Genomic DNA, 19,809 nt, shown 5'->3' with positions numbered 1-19,809 from the left:
CTAATCACATAGCGCTAGTAATGTTTTCTTCATTATTACACTGTTCTTAACCAAATAAAAGTTGCTGCAAGCAAAAGACCAGAGGCCATTTTTCCCCATTGAGGAGCCATACAGTCAGAGATCTCTGAAGTTGGGAAGTTGGAGCCTCCTACTACTGGAAAGTGATAATTTAACAAGATATAGTTGTCAAGGCAACAGCTTACTACCCCTGCTTAAAAAATGTACTTCACCACATGAAGGAAATATGCATATATTTACATAAAGAATCAATTGACACATTTTTTAAATTTAATTTTCCAGACAAATTGCAGAAATCGCACATCAATTTAAAATAAAAAAAGAACAAAAAAATAAATATGAGATTTACACAAACACAATGCTAACATAGCATCCTTGAGACTGTAAAATGTACAGAAAGATGGAATAGATGTGATTTAACACAATCACTCAGCAGCTGGAAAAAGGCCATTTGAGTGTGACCAGCACATACATCCTCCCCCAGCAGAAGCCGTTTCAAACACAGTTCCTACTGGAATCAGACAGTCTGCTCCAAATATTCAGAACAATCCAGTAAAAATTGTTCCAAATGTCACCTGCCTCAAAACCATTCAAATGCAGGACATATCAACTGATTGAATTACATCATTTCCTTGAAATATTCAGTAACCACAATAACCCATTTTCAAATGTTTCAATTTCAGTTTTTTTTGTTGATTTTACAGGGACCCGTTTTGCCAGGTTGTTGCCATGTGTTGTGCTGGATCCAAAATGTTCAAAAAAGAAACTTTACATCCAGTCTCATATACTGAGGTGATGAGATGTATAAGTCTCTACCTGCTTCAAGTATCTGACCTTAGATTAAATACAGTAGAAACTCAGGAGATAGGAACCATTTGAGTGGGGGTTTCTTAGTAACTGGGAAAGAGACTAATAAAAAATACACATTTTAATTTGAATCCTTTGTTGCTTTTTAAACAGACTACACTCTTTGTTCAGCCATATCTTCATTTAATAATGAAGGCTGTCACCCTATAAAAATAGTTGGAAAGTCTAACGTTTAGCTGAACTAACGGTCGATAATTCAGCACACTTTAAACTTGTTTATTAAATATTAATAAATATTCCATGGAATGCAATGCTAGTTGTTGGATCACATGTAATCCCTTTGTGCATGTTAATGAGCCATTTTTTTTTTTTCAACAAAGGCTCTCTTTAAAACGATGTTCGCTGGTGATGCTGTAAACGGGTATACAAACCATCTACCACCAAATATCTACCTGTTTACAATGCAGATGCTGAAGTTTTTGATGGACATGTCTTGTAAATCCCCCCCTGAGGGACTGAGTATCCCACCCTTTTCAAAACCAACATGATGCAAGCCGATTTCATCACCTGGACTCATGGTTTTATCCTACTTCCTTTCCCCTGGGAAAGGAGGCAACTGGGCATTTAAAAAGTAAAGATTTCACATTAAAGACCAATTCAGTCTTTTTAGCATTAGTTGACTGACTGGACATATTAATATATTCATCTGTACAACCATAATAATAACCGCTCAAGCCTAAGCACCAACTCGTTAAAACTTTTTGTCGATGCCGACTTTCCACAAAGCACCCGGCGTCTTCTTTTTAGTGTTTCTGATGTAGTTAATGTAGGCACAGCTCGATAGGAAAAACCAGCCCATAGTCGACACCTGGAGAAATGGGAAGATCAGGATCTGGAGAAAACCACACCCAGATATACAAAGCATTAAGGCTCAGTTTGGCAGCTTTCAGTGGACCCAAAAACTCCAGAAAGGCTCCAATCTTTCCAGAGTGAGCGCTCAATCTGCCCTTTCAACAGTCTACCACAATAATGAGGAGACCAAAAAAAAGAAAAATGTGCTAAATAAAATGCATTAAATCACTTCATAATGAAGTGAAAAATAAAATGGCAAATCTGACCGTTACGGGTGTGAAAAGTACAATAGTTAAGAAAATATTCCTATTGGTGTCATCATTTCAGCTGCCTCACACTCGACAGGCCCCAGCAGAGGGGAACTGCTAATCCATCACTGAAAAATGACAATTATACTTAACCTTTACAAACGTGAAAGCCACAGCTCCACAGCACGATCCACTTAAACATTTCCCCAAAATACGTGTGCATTTTCAAGCATACAAAAATACAAAGATACCATTTTATATCCTCATCTAATTTGAAGAAGAATAACACAGGATAATTATCAATGTCACCGCGATTTCCTCCAAAACTCACAACAGTCCACTTGACGAGTATTTGTACAGTATCACACTGGCAAAATGGTCCCATTCGATCCTACGGTCAGGCTTTCTCTGTAGTTCCATGGAGGACCTGAATTCATTCACTGCCTGAAATGCCAACCAAGACTGGTTTAAACTCAGTTAAAACCAGGTAATGTTTCCTCTTATGGGAGGGCTCCCAGTTCTGAGAAGAACAGTTATAAAAAAACGCACAGTAAGAGTTACCAGATGGCCACACGGGACCGGTCCAGGAGTGTGTGTGTGTGTTGTGAATAGGGGCGGCAGAGCGTTGGACCGGTTAAACGGGAGTAAGAGGCGGCTGGCGCGGCAGTGCACTCTGTTCTGACTTCATGGCGGAAACATACAAATGGAGTAAACTGAGCTGAATCACCGGCGAGCGCACAGAAGCCTCCGGAGAAAGATCCGGAAAACGGGGCGATCAGACGCCGCTTCACTTTCACGGTAAAAAAATGCACAAAACAAACGGAATACACTGCGGTCCTGTCACAGTCGTGTAACGTCCCCCCGATTACGGCCATGTCCCCCGCGGCAAAAATCCCTTCGAGCTGGTGCCCCTTCCGCAGCCGGGGTAGACCCGCACCGCACCGCTTCCCGTCCGTACCGCTTCAAACCGAAGCGCACTGCGAGTCGTGGCGCTGACAGGACGGAGGAAGGAGGCTGAACGCCGGCGGCTGAGTCTTGAGGCCGGTCGGCGGTGGGGGAGGGGCCGCCGGGGCGCTATACGTACGGGCGGCTGTAGCGCACCTTCCAGCGCTTGGAGCGCATGCGGAAGAAGAAGAACATGAGCATGAGGAAGAGGCAGGAGGAGGCGTACAGCAGCACGCAGAGGCTCATGTCCACGCTGGAGAAGCCCAGGCCCAGGAAGCTCACCCCGCCCGGACGCGTCTCCTTGGCGCCGCTGACGCCCGCCTCCCCGGTGCGGCCCTGGGGCCGCGGGCGCCTCTCCTGCGCGGCGGGGGCCTTCGGGGAGAGCGCCTCGCCCAGGCGCGTCTGGTCCCGCGCGCTGGCCGGGGCCGGGGCCTGGTCGCCAGGGGGCCCGGGCTCCGGGGACACGCTGCTGGTGTATTTCGGGGAGATGTTGGCGCTGGCGTAGTGGCGCTTCAGGAAGAACAGCACGTGCTCCTCGTTCCACACGTGCAGGCCGTCCCGCTCCTCGTGGCAGGCCGGGCAGAGGTCGGGCGTCGGCCACTGCGTCTTGGGGAAGCGGGGGTCCTCGCTCAGGGTACCTATGGTGGTGGGGGGGGGGGGGGGGGGGGTTTAAACATGTTAAATGTTTAATGTGTAAAGATTTACATTATCATTATTTTATTATCATCAATAGAAAAACCAGCCTGTTAAATGTGTTAAACATGAGAGTACTGGACCATTTGTAAATTAGTGTGAATTGTAAATGGTAAATGGTTGGTATTTATATAGCGCCTTTTATCCAAAGCGCAGTACAATTCACCCACTCACACCAAGGGCGCTGGGCTGTCCTAGCCTTTCAGCACAGCAGCTGTGCTCTTTCTCATGCAGTATGCTACTTTCTCTTAAGATTACATTCCATCTCTGATCCACCGGCCATGAGAGCTTGGGCAGCTTCCCTCCAGTTTCCTAAAAACTGAGAGCTGGCATGTGCCCCCAGAACTGCGGTCAGGAGCACGGCATCCTCAGGACCATAAACAATAATCAACAGAGACAATGAGCCTATTATCGGTTCTATAGCACCGTTACCAGTTGCAGAACCAACTATCCGGGACTTCTGACCAGACATCAGTGAAACAGGTCATTGTTTTGGATTCAAATACTTTTCTACACTTTGCTGAGCGTGTCCGGCGTATTGGGCGCAGTATGATAGGACGGTTGACCCAGCTTTAATCTCACCCGAGGCTGTTCCAGAGTTTAGGAGAAAGCAGTGCCTCGTTGGTTTTAATGTGTAGACACAGAGCTCAGGGGACACGGGGGCGGGACGGCCCCTTTCAAACTTGTCATTCATTTTGGGGAGAGACAAAGGCGATCGACCAGCCTATTGAAACGCCCCACCAACTGAAGGTCCTGTTCTCTACCATTTCGTTTTAGGGCTTTATCCCACCAAAGCACACATCCCCTGCCACCAACCGCCAGCAAGACCCCCCCCCCCCACAGTGTGGTGATCTGAGCCTGGCCCTTGTGTTGAGTCAGTTCGGTTACAGCACCCAAACAAAGGGAGGGGGTTGAGAAACAGCCACAGAGTACGGAGTTCAAGTTCAGAGGTTTCCTCCAGGCGTGTGGGTGGAAAATATCGAACATCAAACTTATACATAAAAAAACTTGGTTGTCTAAGACTTTTTCACAGTACTGTATATTCTACACAATAAATAAAAAAAACACTATGAATGTTATGTCTAAGAAAGCCTTCTTTTAATAAGCACATGAATACTACTGGGCATGTTTTCTTGCCCGGTTAACTTACACTCTCATTGATATGTGTTGAAAATGAAGATGCGTTCAGGCTCAAGCTGCTTCACAGCTTGCCTCACGGTCACTGAGGAGTGTTTATATCTTACATGAGCTTGCATCATTCCAGAGCTGTTGGGGTATGTTAGCTTAGTGTCGCAAAGTTTATATACTGACATTATTTTCTGAAATCAAATAGAACTTTTTCTCCTCCGTTCTTTGGGAAGAATTTCAAAGTTGAGAATGACAGTTTGATTTTCATCGCACATGCACGCAGAAGCATATATTATCACATCAAGGAAATGTTTTCCTGTGTCTATATCTCTCAGTTGTCAAAACCGGCACCAAATCAGCAGTTTTAAATGTGAGCCGATGATAATCACAGTGAGAACAAGACACAATAAAAGGAAATGCTAATAAATAATCATATTAATGTTGGCACTAAAAAAAGGTTTGATCAATTAGAGATCACACCTCCAAGGCGCATACACAGTTTCCAAAATGGAAAACCTCCTTTTGATTCAGGACCAATCAGTGGGGGTCAGGGGATGTGTGCGTGTATGCGTGGATGACGTGTATCTGATACCGTTGTATACCTTTGGGTGTGTATATAACCTCTGCATGTCTTGCAGATGATGATGCGCGCGTTGCTTCATAAATGTGACCACAGCGCCCCTCCCTGCCAGCCTGTTGTTGTGCATGTGCATATATAACCTGTGCGCGTCTTTCGGATGATGAGTGCAATGATAAATGTGACCACAGCGCCCCCTACCTGCCAGCCTGTTGTTGACCTGGTTGTGTTTCCTCCAGAGCCACAGCACAGCCTGGTCCAGAGACTGCACCTGGGACAGGGACTCCTTGGCCATGGCCTCCAGGTTCCTCCCGCACTCCTGGCAGCCGAAGAATGTGCCGATGTACCTGCGCATGGTCTGCAGCACCGCCAGGGGGTCCTCCTCCAGGCCTGCCAGGGGTCAGGGGTCAGGGGTCAGAGGGCTGAGCGCAGCAGGGAGCCAGCTGGATTTGTTTTCATTATGACATCGCTCTTTAAATTGAGGTGTGTAGAGGAAGCAACATGGTGTGTACATGGTACAGAGTGTAGGGAGCAGCAGTCAGGTAGCCTCTGGTACATGGTACAGGGTGTAGGGAGCAGCAGGCAGGTCTGCTCTGGTACATGGTACAGAGTGTGGGGAGCAGCAGGTCAGGAAGGCTCTGGTACATGGTACAGGGTGTAGGGTGTAGGGAGCAGCAGGCAGGTCTGCTCTGGTACATGGTACAGAGTGTGGGGAGCAGCAGTCAGGTAGGCTCTGCTACATGGTACAGAGTGTAGGGAGCAGCAGTCAGGTAGCCTCTGGTACATGGTACAGGGTGTAGGGAGCAGCAGGCAGGTCTGCTCTGGTACATGGTACAGAGTGTGGGGAGCAGCAGGTCAGGAAGGCTCTGGTACATGGTACAGGGTGTAGGGAGCAGCAGGCAGGTCTGCTCTGGTACATGGTACAGAGTGTGGGGAGCAGCAGTCAGGTAGCCTCTGGTACATGGTACAGGGTGTAGGGAGCAGCAGGCAGGTCTGCTCTGGTACATGGTACAGAGTGTAGGGAGCAGCAGTCAGGTAGCCTCTGGTACATGGTACAGGGTGTAGGGAGCAGCAGGCAGGTCTGCTCTGGTACATGGTACAGAGTGTGGGGAGCAGCAGTCAGGTAGCCTCTGGTACATGGTACAGGGTGTAGGGAGCAGCAGGCAGGTAGGCTCTGCTACATGGTACAGAGTGTGGGGAGCAGCAGGTCAGGTAGGCTCTGGTACATGGTACAGGGTGTAGGGTGTAGGGAGCAGCAGGCAGGTCTGCTCTGGTACATGGTACAGAGTGCAGGGAGCAGCAGTCAGGTCTGCTCTGGTACATGGTACAGAGTGTAGGGAGCAGCAGTCAGGTAGCCTCTGGTACATGGTACAGGGTGTAGGGAGCAGCAGGCAGGTCTGCTCTGGTACATGGTACAGAGTGTGGGGAGCAGCAGGTCAGGAAGGCTCTGGTACATGGTACAGAGTGTGGGGAGCAGCAGGTCAGGTAGGCTCTGGTACATGGTACAGAGTGTAGGGTGTAGGGAGCAGCAGGCAGGTCTGCTCTGGTACATGGTACAGAGTGTGGGGAGCAGCAGGTCAGGTAGGCTCTGGTACATGGTACAGGGTGTAGGGTGTAGGGAGCAGCAGGCAGGTCTGCTCTGGTACATGGTACAGAGTGCAGGGAGCAGCAGTCAGGTCTGCTCTGGTACATGGTACAGAGTGCAGGGAGCAGCAGGTCAGGTACGCACCAGTGTTGGCCAGGGCGTCGGGCCGCTGTGCTGCTTGCACGGTGAGGGTGTGGAACAGGGTCCACAGGGAGCAGGGGTACCCCCTCAGCCCCGGCAGACTGCCCTGGCAGCCCACCCACTGCAGCTGGCTGCTCAGGAACAGCCCCGAGATCTGGAAGAGGAATTCAACAAAACTACCTAAACACTTCACTTCGGCTGCACAGAACGGTGGGTCTGGAGGGAGACAATCTACCTATGCCCAAGTCTCTCCCCCACCACACGCAGGGAGGTGGGTCTCACCCCCACTCCACACGCAGTTGTGGGGGTGAGACCCAACACCCTGCGTGTGGAGTGGGGGTGAGACCCAACACCCTGCGTGTGGTGTGGCTTTCAGGGCGCGGCTCTCACCCTCATCTTGTTGTTGACGAGGTCCAGGATGGCGTTGTAGGGGATCCTCTCCAGAGGCAAGCTCACCAGCCACTCCAGCAGGGTCTCCAGCAGCTTCACCACGGACGGCCGTCCTGGAAACAGCTGGGGAACGGGAGGGTCGAGACAGAGAGAGCCCTCTTATTTAACACATGCACGCTAATCCTGAGCTCAGAGGCAGTCCCAAGTGCATATTATCCCCACGGATGGTGAAGATGGTGAGGAAGACCATAAAGAACCCAAGGATCACAGTTTAAGAATTGCACTTAAAGATTGGCTGCATCTTGGGGTCACCAAGTCTCAAAAAGAACCATAACACGGCACCTCCATACCAATACCGAGTTTGCCTAATGTCATTGGAATTATGACAGGAAGAGAGTGCTATGGTGAAATGAGACCAAAATTGAACGTTTCGGTCATACACACCATCAACATGTTTGGAGGCAAAATGCATACAAGGAGCTCATTCCTACTGTCAAATATCGAGGTGGATTATTGACGGTTTGGTGTCAGTGGTCCAGGGGCACTACTTAAGAGAAATGGCACAATGAATTCAACAAAGTACCAGAAAACTTATTTAGGCATAAAATCTCTGATAGGAAGCTGAGACTTGGGCATAGGTAGATTGTCCAGCAAGACAATGACTCAAAACATATATCAAAATCCACACAGAAATAGTTAGGTGAAAACAACATCCATGTTCTGCAATGGCCATCTCAGTCTCCAGACTTAAATCCCATGAAAAATCTGCGGTCTGAACTGAAGAGGGGGGTATCCCAAGGAAATCAATAATTATGAAAAGCTCAGCATGGAGGAATGGTCAAAAAATCCCTCCAAATGTGTTCTCTAAACTCATCACAAATTACAGGAAAGGACTTATAGCTGTTATCTTTGCTTGGGGTGTTCGGACAAAGTATTAAATTGTGAAACTTGTTTTTAGGGGAAATAATTTGATCCATTGAATCATTACATTACATTACATGGCATTTAGCAGACGCTCTTATCCAGAGCGATGCACAACAAAGTGCAGAATAAAGCACTACTTTACAGCTTATGTCAGTGGTTCAGCCCTTTTATGTTTGTCTTCGTCTTTTTTTAGCATGTGTTTGCAGGTTTGTCCAATAGAGACGTTACCTTAGCAACAACTGTAACAAAATCCTTGAAGGTCTTGAGCTCCTCTCCTTCTAGAGTCTGGTGGCTAGCCAGCTCCACACGCAGCAGGTAATGCAGCCCTGACTCCAGATCCACCATGTACACCTTAGACCTGCAGCACACACACGCACGCACGCACGCACGCACACACGCGCACACACACACATGTAGAAACATACAAAAACACACCCACACACACACACACAACACATGCGCACACACAACACACGCACGCACACAACACACGCACGCACGCACACATGCACGCACGCACACAACACATGCACGCACACATGCATGCACACACGCACGCGCACATACAAAAACACACCCACACACACAAAACAGGCGGTCAGTTAAGGAACAGTACCCCCAGAAAACCTCAGTCTCAGGGAAAGTGAGGGTACCCATGTGTACAGGCCTGTGAGCCTAGGCTGAGACAGAGCAGAGCAGTCGCCTCATACACACACAAAGCCAATGCTGCTACTGCAGTCACGCTTACACAAGCAATGGATGCCCCCTGCTGGTGTCATTGGTAATGACAAGACACATGTTTATCCAAAGCCACTTACAATTGATTAGACAAAGCAGGGGACAATCCCCCCTGGGGCAAGGCAGGGTTAAGGGACTCAAGGGCCCAACAGCTGTGCGGATCTTATTGCGACCACCATCATGGACCTTAGCCACTAGGCTACGGGCTGCCCCTTGTTGTCGAGGGGGATGGTAATTCAAAACAGGGATTGGAGTTGGCAGCATTCAGCATATTATTCAAACATAATGAAATAGATAGCAAGTATTTGCTCCATGTATCACAATACCGCTCACTATACCCAGGAGTTGTGAAAAAAAGAACTAAATAAAACAACAGAAGCTATCAAATTTGAGAGGTCTCTTCTGAAAGCCAGCAGACAACAGGAGCTGCACCTGTAATATGTAGGTCTCAATAACAATCGCTATGTTGCTCAGGCAACAAAAGCAGTTGCCAAGTACAGCTACTGACCAGTAGGTGGCAGAAGAGAACTAAATCTTTCCGAGATGCAGGCAGTATGTCAGGGCATCTTCACAGCCATAACCACCCACAGACACACTCACTTGTCAAACTCCTTCCACACCTCGGCTGCCCCTGGCCCAGCATGCACTGGGTCATTGCCGGACTTGGCCTGTTTCCTGTGCACCCCAGGAAGCAGCTTCAGGAAGGAGGAGAAGAAGAAACGCAGACGCTTCTGCCTGCGAGAGGGAGAGGGGGACAGAGAGAGATTATTCTCACACTTAAGTTGGTTTCCCTGGTCAGTCTCCTGGGCTCCAGCACTACTAGCAGCCTGGAGACAGGATTTCTGATCGTGTTTGAGAGTTGAGTTGAGTCGAGTCAGTTACAGACGCGGCAGATGGGCAGAGATGGATCCACAGGTCGATCATTCCTTTCCCGTTTTCCGGAAAAAATACTTCCGTAAAGGATGCACTGCTCGCTTTGAAATATTGGGAGTTCCTAACTTCTGCTTCATTTAACAGGGTGGAATGTCCTTAAAGATGGCGGACCTTGACAAACAGGAGAATCGGGATGAGCCCCCGATTGGCTGGCGATGGGGGTCACTCACGTGTCCACGAGGGAGTGGCTTCCGTTGGGGTGCAGCAGGTAGGCGGCAGGCACAGCTGTGACCCCCAGCTTCTCCAAGAGGGCCTTGTCTGAGCTCAGCGCCCTGGTCACCCGCAGCCCCTCGTACACCATCAGGTCTAAAATCACCTGGGTCACAGGGGGGAAGGGAAGCAGTTCACCTTGGGGCTCAGCTGTTATAAACACCAACGAGGATTCATGAATGTTAATAACACCACTAATACCTACTTACAGTTCCTAAAGCCATTATCAGTGGCAATAATTAATTATGAGCAGAAACAGTAACTGCAATGACCTCCATAATGTTTGGGACAAAGACCCATCATTTATTTATTTGCCTTTGTACTCCACAATACGAGATTAGTAATAAAACATCCACATGTGCTTAAAGTGCACATTGTCAGATTTCAGAAACATTCAAAAAATTATTATTATTTTTTTTTCATTTTGGTTTCACCATGTAGAAATTACAGAAGTGTTTATACATAGTCCCCCCTCTAATTCAGGGAATCATAATGTTTGGTGCACAGCAATGTTATGTAAATAGTCATGTTTAGTATTTTGTTGCATATCCTTTGCATGCAATGACGTCTTGATGTATGTGACCCATCTGGATATCTTCCTTTCAAGTTGTCCTACAAGTGATACTAAAACTATTTGCATTTGAATGGATCTCTATGGGGGGGTGGATTCAGAAGTAAATTATGCTGATACAGTATGGAACACATTTGTTGGCTAAATAGCTTTAAGTCTTCAAGGGTCCAAGGTATCAAAAAAGCCTCAAACCACCTGCTGGCAGATGCAGGAGAATGCAAAGAAAAAGATTAGTTTCTCCTGAATCATTTTTCCCCATCGAGTTCAACAGGACAATTTGTCCTGAGAAACCATACGCTGCAGCAGTGTCAATTACTGCTGAACACCCCCCAATTAGAAACGGGTGCCGTGTGAACACTACGCATTCCTGCAATAGCACACTCCGGTTTCAACACATTCCACCGGCTCAGCGCACCTCCCGGCCCACGAACGAGTCCTCATCCTCGATGATGACGGCTGTGTACTGATCCGACTTCTGGCCCAGCAGGGACAGGATGCTTTCTGACCTGCCGGCACAGAGGATTAATGGTAAATGGCTGGCATTGATACAGTGGCTTTATCCAAAGCGCTGTACAATTGATGCTTCTCATTCACCCATTCATACACACACTCACACACCAACGGCGATTGGCTGCCATGCAAGGCACCGACCAGCTCGTCAGGAATTAGGTGGGGGGGTTAAGTGTCTTGCTCAGGGAGGATTGAACTGGCAACCCTCCGACTGCGCTTACCACCTGAGCCAATGACGTCCAAAATAATCCGCTAAATTTTGGATGTCGGATACATGGTTTAAGGTTACGCAGGTCAGGGGCCACGCCCTGGGGAGGCAGTGTGGTGGGCAGGGCAGAACTGGCCCAATACACGTCATTGTTTTGGATTCAAATACGCTCACTTTTCTCAACACTTTACGGAGATTGTCTGATGTATTGGAACCTATGAAATACTCTGAAAAAGTGCAAAGAGCCCTCTGGTCCTCTTGGTTGGCTCAATTGCACCACGCAATATCAACAGAAAACAGAGAAGTATTTGAATCCAAAACCATTACGAATTTGACCCAGGTCAGGGGCGGGGGAGGTGGGGGGGATTGTGTAATGGTCACATTAGAGAGCCGAGCTGGTAATCGGAGCCAAACTCCATCAGATAAAGGAGGGGAAACTTCCTTGTGAGTCCTGCCCTTATTCTGAAACACAGGGTGCAGTACCTGGTGGGCTCCAGTGGGGGGCACCCTACAGGCCAGTCCTCCCTGGTGTGGTTCTGGAGGAAGTTCACCATCAGCTGGCGCACTGTCTGCAGCTCCCGATCTGGTCCTGTTTGGAAAAACAACAGGGTCCCCCTCACTCACTAACTAACTAACACACGCTCACAAGGTCAAGGCATATTCACTCATCAGCTGGCCTTTGTGACAGAAAATCATACCATATCGACTTTCCCATCCCGTTGCATCGCTGAATATTGGGTTTACAGTCACTGCTAATGGGCGCTGAATCAGAACAGCATTAAGTTATGAAGTTAATGCTTATTTAACAATATGAAAGCATGTTAAATAAAATCCCGGGGTGAACTACATCATTTAAACGTCCGCCACATCACTTAAAATAAATAAACCAGGGTAAATGTTTCCAGAGCTGCCGCCAGCAGGGGCAGTCTCACTGGAAGTGTCCCAGCCGTTAGCCAGCGTGTCAGAGCAGTCTCACCTCTGTACGTCTTGCCCACATCAAAGGTGCTGCCGCGTGCTTTGAAGTACTGGAGAGAGAAGTGGGTGGGCATTAGTACACAGACAGCATCACCGAAGACTCAGACATAGCAGCTCCTACAGACAAACCTCACAGGCCAGCCGAAGATTATTACCTTATTATTACCGACCGTTTACCATGTACAAGAAATAAGCCCTACTGCATCGCAAGGAGACGTCGAACAGCAGAATCTGCTGCTTGAAAATAACATAGCGCAGTTTGTCATTCAATTGTTGTCAAATGGGACCAACTTCCAGGTGAGAATGAATTATTAATCTCAACTCCATAAAATACCAGCATAATCTGTCTAATATTTCACTAGTTAGTGAGATAATAGTTCTCATGACCATGACTTTTGCACGTCTGTTTCTCGACATTTACCAGTAGAATAAAGGCTAGTTAGAGAAGGCAAATTCAACTTTTCGAATGAGAAATTTATCGCGCATTGTAAAGAGAGATGGCAAATAAAAATCAGCCCAATATATCAGTCTCCTTCTAGCCATGAACAAGTCGAACAAGCAGACCTTCCCCATCTTCCTCACCCCCCCCCCCCCCCCCCACCCCCCCAGCCCCACCACACCACCCCACCGCTTCCTCCACCCCGCGCCAACCTCTGAATACTGAGTGACTGGGTGGAATCCAGACTGCTATACGGACAAAAAATTTACTCTGGCTGGATTTACGAAACGGAGCATGATGAGTAGAACGTTTTTTATTTTCACATAATGTGATCGTGAATGAAAATTAACAGGCTAAATAAAAAATTATCCACAAACACCCAATCAAATAACTTGTTATAAGATTTCAGGCAGACTGACACCGCGCCAACACACCCTCGGGCAGTTCGCGCTGTGAGCTTCATGAACATAAAGCTGGCCCAATGTGTCAAGCAATGAAGTGGATAGGCTACAGGAGCAGAAGACTTTATAAGTCCAATAAACACATAATAACATACTTACGGAATGTGTATGAAAGTAAATTGCAGACTAATATCACTACTATAAGACATACTATTGTTCTCAGAGCAAAATGTCAGAATTCTCTCTACTGAAGGGAATACTGTAAACCGTGAAGCGGGTGCTTGATAGTGTGATATAATGTATTATATTGTATATATAATGCACAAGCAGGGCATGAAGGAGCACGGGCAGCAGGTACCCGGAACGTGGGGTAGAAGTGGATCCCAAACTCCCGGCAGATGTCAAAGTTCTTCTCATGGGCACAGTCCAGCACCCCGACGTGGATGGCCGGCTCCCAATCTGAGAGGAAACGGGAGAGAAAGAGAAAGTCAGGAATGAGGGTGAGAGACAGAGAGAGGAAGTGAGAAAGTCAGGAATGAGGGTGAGAGACAGAGAGAGGAAGTGAGAAAGTCAGGAATTAACCAAATTCCTTATCTTTGTGGTCAATCCTAGCACTTGAAACTGTACTTCCCACTGGTCATGGTTATGCACTTTGCTGTACGTCACTCTGGATAACAGCATCTGCCAAATGCCTACATATAATGTAACATAACCTCTCTCCCCCGCCTCGCGAACTGCATTTCATTTCTCTCTGATCTGATTAGAGTTAATCGGTAAGACAAGGAGTTCGCTGCTAACGTGCTATATGATTACTGCATTCTCTGACTCCAGGAAATGAGCCAGTTGCTCAGCATGCTACAGGCTTAAAACCACACAAAGCAGCTATTGTGCAGAGATCATCCTCTTCAATCCGGCCCTTAAGCACGATGAGCGTGGTCTTTCACTGCTTCTGGGGCCTTCCTTAGGTGCAAAAGCCCTTCATAAGCAAAATCATCTTCATAATGATTTTCCATTTAGATTTTGAGCATTGTATTAATGCCTAATGGCATGACTGTAGATTGTTTTTAACATTTATCTCGTTTATGTAAGCTTTGTTTTTTGCATGACTTTACTGGTTGGGTGTTGCAGCTGGTTGTATTTTAACTGGGCTACACACCTAATTTAAGAACCAAAAGCAGCTACTGTGTAAATATGACATTTACACATATACAACATTGATGTTATATAATGAAGAGGATGTCGCACACAAATTTGGCACTCACATTCACACTCACAGACACAGAGACAACACGGCGCACAAAGCACACAAAGGTTTGGGCAGAAAGAGGCCTTTATCCCGCTCCCCACCACCCACCCAGCCGTCGGCCCTGAGCCTCTGTTCTCCACCTGTCTGCCGGGGCAGTGTGCGGGAATCTGTGCCGGGGTCAGAGAGGGACAATGCCACCACTGACCCCCCATTCAGCCCCTGAACAGCTGGCAGGCGGTCCCCCACGAGCGACCGGGCCGACAGCTTGTGCCCACAGAGCACGGACAAAAGGAGGGAGTCCCCCACGATCCGGGCAGCGCCTCCTCCTCCTCCTCCTCCTCCTCTCCTGCCCCCCCTTCTTCCCCTGCCTTCCCTTCTGCCGTCTGTCTGCTTCAGGGGATGACTTGGCATTCCTGCAGAACGATGCGACCTGTGGCTCCGAGCAGCGCGTTCACGGGCGTCATGGCACACTTAACCGCTCGCAGCGCGGGGAGTTCAGTGCTTTTTACTGGACACCCATTCCAGGCTGCGCTGCCTGCTAACAATGCAGGCCCTGGGGCAGCTCGCTGTTCATACATGAATGAGATGGAGGGACTAGAGAGGGCAGAGAGGGAGGGAGAGGAGAAAAAGAGAGAAGGAGAAGCAGAGAGCATACGAGATAATAACATTTTATTTGATTCTCGGCACTAGATTTCTGCTTACATTTCTCTTTTCCTTTTACTCTCGATGGGATATCCTCTTAACTGTACCGTGAATAGTATTTTTATATGACAGGAGGTCAGTATGTGCTATCAACCTCCACTTTAGCTACCCAGTTGGCTTGCTGTCTGAAGTTGCTCGACAGAAAGATACGTTGCTAAAGGACTACTTCTTACTTTTATTAAGCATCAGTTGTACTGAATTTCAGACTAGGTGCCCCATTTCAGGGCACCATAATGTTTGGGACAATTGGCTTCACAGGTTTGTGATTAGTCAGGTGTGTTTAATCACGTCCATAAGAGGGCTTTCAGCAGCCTTGTTTCTAGAACAGAGCCAAAACAAGAAAAAATATTTATTTGTCCCAAGGGTTATGGAGGGCACTGTATCTAACAAATTAATTGAATGCAGGACTATTATCTGCTACATATAAAGATATCAAAGTGTCTCGATGAATGCTGCCATTTTCAATACGAAAAACCTGGGGAAAAAAAAAAGAAAGACAACACTAAAAGGAGAGAGGCATATTGTGCAATATATTTTTTCACTGCAGAGCATTGTATTGTGTTTTCCTGTTCCACGGCTATATTTAGGCTGCACAAATAGATGTAAGAGGGAAGGTGCAGTCGGACAGAGAGAGAAAGGAAGCGGGTCAGAGAGTGAGTGTATAACAGATTGAGAGTGAGTGAGTGAGACAGACAGGGCCTGAGAACGGGGAGATAACGTGCGACAGCTCTGGCCTATCAGATTGAGATCCTCCTCTGAGGTGTGAGGAGGCTTGGTGCTTGCAGGGTCTCTGGCAGGAAGCAGACCCGGGTCAAATAAGTAATCGTTTTGGATTCAAATACTCTTCTACGCTTGACTGAGCTTGTCTGGTCTCGCACTGAGCATGTTGAGAGCATCTGTCAAGGTCGGCTCGTGCCACCAGACGAACTGCATAGAGCTCACTTCAATGTATTCGATAACATTACATAAAATGTTAACCCTGCTTTGATTTAAAAAATAAAATAAAATCAATAAATAAAATAAATACTGTAAATAATTGCTCAGTGCTTGAATTTCTTGAGTACAGATGTGGTACACCCAATGCATAAAATGTAATAGAATTCATGGTTGGTTGTCTAATAACTCAGATGCACCAAAACCAACTAATCCACTAAACAATAACAATGAACAAATCGACAAGGGGAACCAGACCACACAGACACTTGAACATGCATACTACTCCTACTAAATCCGACTGATTTTGTTAGAAATGTAATAGGAGCAGTATACGGTTTCAAACACAGCCTGGAAAAACATAATAACAAAGCACTTCCTGCTCTCCACAAAACAAAACTGATTTCAATTATATACGTCATACTAAAAGCTGATATCAGCGGTTAAAGACAGGTGATATGCCGTGCACTGTACATAGGTCAAACAGGCGTGGGATCATCTACTGATTCACACCTGAGCCAACAGTTGCTGCTTTATCAACCCAGAGCCTTGATCAAGGACGGTTACATGGATCTGGGCGAACAAAAACACGACCTAGATATGTACAATGAATAGCCTGATAAACGATCTCCCCAACAAATGCCATATATAAAGCCTATCCCGGGGTAATGACCGTCACTGTACAATTTGACATGTGTTAACGTAACGTAGCTAGCTAATGATGTCAATATGCAAAAAAAGTAAGTATCAGCGAGGAATTCACCAAAAGGCTCTAACTCACCCAGTGCAGATCGGATAGTCTCAATAGCTGTGTGGCCTCATTAAATGATACTGATAAGATTACTAACGTTAACCAACAAGATGGTTAATGTTTCAATTATTTAGTAGGGCTGTAACTTGGACAGCAAGCCACTGCTTTGCAAGCCACATCTTTTTCAGAATGCCTCATAGACCGCGTTGACGAAGCCACAAACGCTTAATTTAACTAACATGCAAGGTTAGCTAACTGTGTTAGCCCTCATACATTTAGCTAGTTTTCGTTAGCATTGTTATATTAGCAGCGAGAAAGCAAAGTTGCCAGCAAAAATAATGTAATATGCAGTGCTGAACGTCATTCATATTGGTAGACTATGTTATTGCCCCCACATTAATGCACAATATCATGCTTAACTTACACAACTGATCTACATCTCGGAGGCTTTTAGCTACCTAGCTAATATTAATGTAACTGTAATGTCACAGGCAGCTCTCACATTTAGCCAGCTAACGTTAGCTAAACAGCAAAATACAACCAACATTAGGTGTCGTTTCCAGTTTATCGTTTATAACGTTAGCGGAGTTAGCTAACTTAGCTACTGTAACGTTGGCTAACCAACCATATGCTGTGTCGCAAACTTGTGAATGACCAGAGGGACCCATACGTCCCGAGCAAAAACAGCTGTTCGGAATCCAATTTTCTGCCTTCCTTACCTTTCACATCCCCGGCCAGCGCTTTCCATGTCGGTGAGTACTGAATACAGTGACCACACCACGACGAATAAAACTGGACCAGCCAGGCAGACGAAGAGTTGTGTAAGCTTTCTTTCACTGTGTCGCTGGTCAGTATTGTCACGGGGTCCTCGCTGGAGTACAGCCGAGTGGCCTGAGTACGACTGAAAAGAAACAGAATGAGAAGGCGTATTGTGGACCACGAAACGGTCGGCAAGCGCAGAGCAGAACAGCAGCTGCTCGCACAAATCGCCATGTCTACGTGAGTATGTGGATACATCGGATAGCACGTCAGCTTAATGCTATTTTTTACAGCGAGCGCTGACTTAATACGCATGCGCCAAGCGACGTCACTATTAAACGGGACCCTAGCAACGGCCAATCGCCTGTGCAAACGTTCCACGGCAAGCCGTCGATATAGAATCGGCTCCACTTGACTGGAATCCAATTTTTTCTACACTGCTCAAAAAAATTAAGGGAACACTTAAGGGACATATCGGATCTTGATGAACGATTTATTCAAGTTGAAAATCTTTACTGATGTATATTGTATAATTTGTTGAGAACAAAACGGTCAAAGGAAACCAAAATCATCAACCGATTGAGGGCTGGATTATTCAAAATCACACCGAAAATCAAAGTAAATAATTGAAATCACAGGCTGATCCAACTTGTGTGAATTTTATCACAGCAACTCATAATGTGACTCAGTAGTGTGTATGGCCCCCGCGTGCCTGTACGCACTGTACTTACAACGTCTGGGCATGCTCCTGATGAGTCGGCAGATGATGTCCTGGGGCATCTCCTCCCAGACCTGGATCAGGGCATCAGTGAGCTCCTGGACAGTCTGTGGTGATACTTGGCGGCGTCGGATGCACCGATAGATAACGTCCCGTAGGTGCTCAATTGGATTTAGGTCAGGGGAATGTGAGGGCCAGTCAATGGCATCAATGTCTTCCTCATCCAGGAACTGCCTACACACTCTGGCCACATGAGGCCGGGCATTGTCCTGCGCCAGGAGGAGTCCAGGGCACACTGCACCAGCGTAAGGTCTGCACCAGGGTACCGTTGGCTATGACATGGAGGTCTGTGCGGCCCTCCAAGGATATGCCTCCCCAGACCATCACTGACCCACCGCCAAACCGGTCATGTTGGATGATGTTACAGGCAGCATAACGTTCACCACGACGTCTCCAGACTCTTTCACGCCTGTCACATGTGCTCAGTGTGAACCTGCTCTCATCTGTGAATTTGGTCAGAAACATGCACACCAGTAGCCTGCTGTTCCTTCTCGCACAAAGGAGCAGATACCGGTCCTGCTGCTGGTTTGATGCCCTTCTATGGCTCTGTCCAGCTCTCCTTGTGTAACAGCCATTCTCCTGGTATCTCTTCCATGCTCTTGAGACTGTGCTGGGAGACACAGCAAAACTTTCTTGCGACCGCACATATGGATGTGCCATCCTGGAGGAGCTTGACTACCTGTGCAACCTGATTGGGCTGCAGGTACCGCCTCATGCTACCAGTAGTGACAAGGACACTAGCAGAACACAAAACTAGAGAAGAATCAGTCAGGAAGGATAAGGAAAGAGCAATTGTCTGTGCCCACCACATGCAAAACCATAACCTTTTTGGGAGTTGTCTTGCTTTTGCATCTCCATTGCACCTGTTGTCACTTTCATTTTCACCAAAGCAGGTGAAATTGATTCACAATCACTTGTGCTTCCTAAATGAACAGTGATGTCCCTGAAGTTTAACTGCCTTAGTAGGTGGGCCAATCCCATGCAACGTTGTCTGCAAATATATTATTTTATTTTTATTTTTTATTTAACCTCTATTTAACCCCTTAAGTCCCACCTGTCCAGGTTTTGCATAAATTCCTCTTTAATTCCAATTTTCAATCACTTTGGTAACAGGATATACTATTTGAAAGCTTTAAAACTCACAGTTCTATCAGTATAACCTATTTTAAGATAAATAAGGAGCAAGCCATGTGTCCTTTTGGAGTCTCCAAATGTCCTTTTTGGAAAACTTCCAAGGCATACCTTAGAAAGAACAACGCAGAATGCTAATTTCTGGTGATATTGTCATGAAAATTGAAAGGGGATTTATCCAGTGTTTTGGCTGCACTCCATTGTGTTTCTAAGCGC

The 19,809-nt window shown here is 47.0% G+C and overlaps 1 protein-coding gene across 1 annotated transcript; it reads right to left on the bottom strand.

Annotated features, from left to right (window-relative positions):
• Nucleotides 1-266: 266 nt before the first annotated feature.
• On the bottom strand, nt 267-17,963 carry qsox2 (quiescin Q6 sulfhydryl oxidase 2). The gene is made up of 12 exons (XM_061261122.1): nt 17,645-17,963; nt 13,652-13,752; nt 12,455-12,503; nt 11,962-12,067; nt 11,176-11,266; nt 10,150-10,295; nt 9,647-9,781; nt 8,537-8,666; nt 7,385-7,507; nt 6,998-7,148; nt 5,470-5,658; nt 267-3,508 (listed from the first exon to the last, which is right to left on the bottom strand). The coding sequence occupies exons 1-12, from the start codon at nt 17,940-17,942 to the stop codon at nt 3,000-3,002; spliced, it is 2,028 nt and encodes a 675-aa protein (XP_061117106.1). The 5' UTR covers nt 17,943-17,963; the 3' UTR covers nt 267-2,999.
• Nucleotides 17,964-19,809: the final 1,846 nt, after the last annotated feature.

Source organism: Conger conger, chromosome 11 (genome assembly GCF_963514075.1).
Source record: "Conger conger chromosome 11, fConCon1.1, whole genome shotgun sequence".
Taxonomy (NCBI): Eukaryota; Metazoa; Chordata; class Actinopteri; order Anguilliformes; family Congridae; genus Conger; species Conger conger.
This window is presented reverse-complemented; position numbering and strand designations above follow the sequence as displayed.

What these genes read in the sequence shown, in the direction of transcription:
- qsox2 (XM_061261122.1), bottom strand. Translation starts at nt 17,942, where the DNA reads ATGTATCCACATACTCACGTAGACATGGCGATTTGTGCGAGCAGCTGC. An exon ending in GCTGGCCGGGGATGTGAAAG is followed by an intron (nt 13,753 to 17,644) that starts GTAAGGAAGGCA and finishes GTTTCCTCTCAG; the next exon opens with ATTGGGAGCCGGCCATCCAC. An exon ending in CGACGCCCTGGCCAACACTG is followed by an intron (nt 5,659 to 6,997) that starts GTGCGTACCTGA and finishes GACCCCTGGCAG; the next exon opens with GCCTGGAGGAGGACCCCCTG.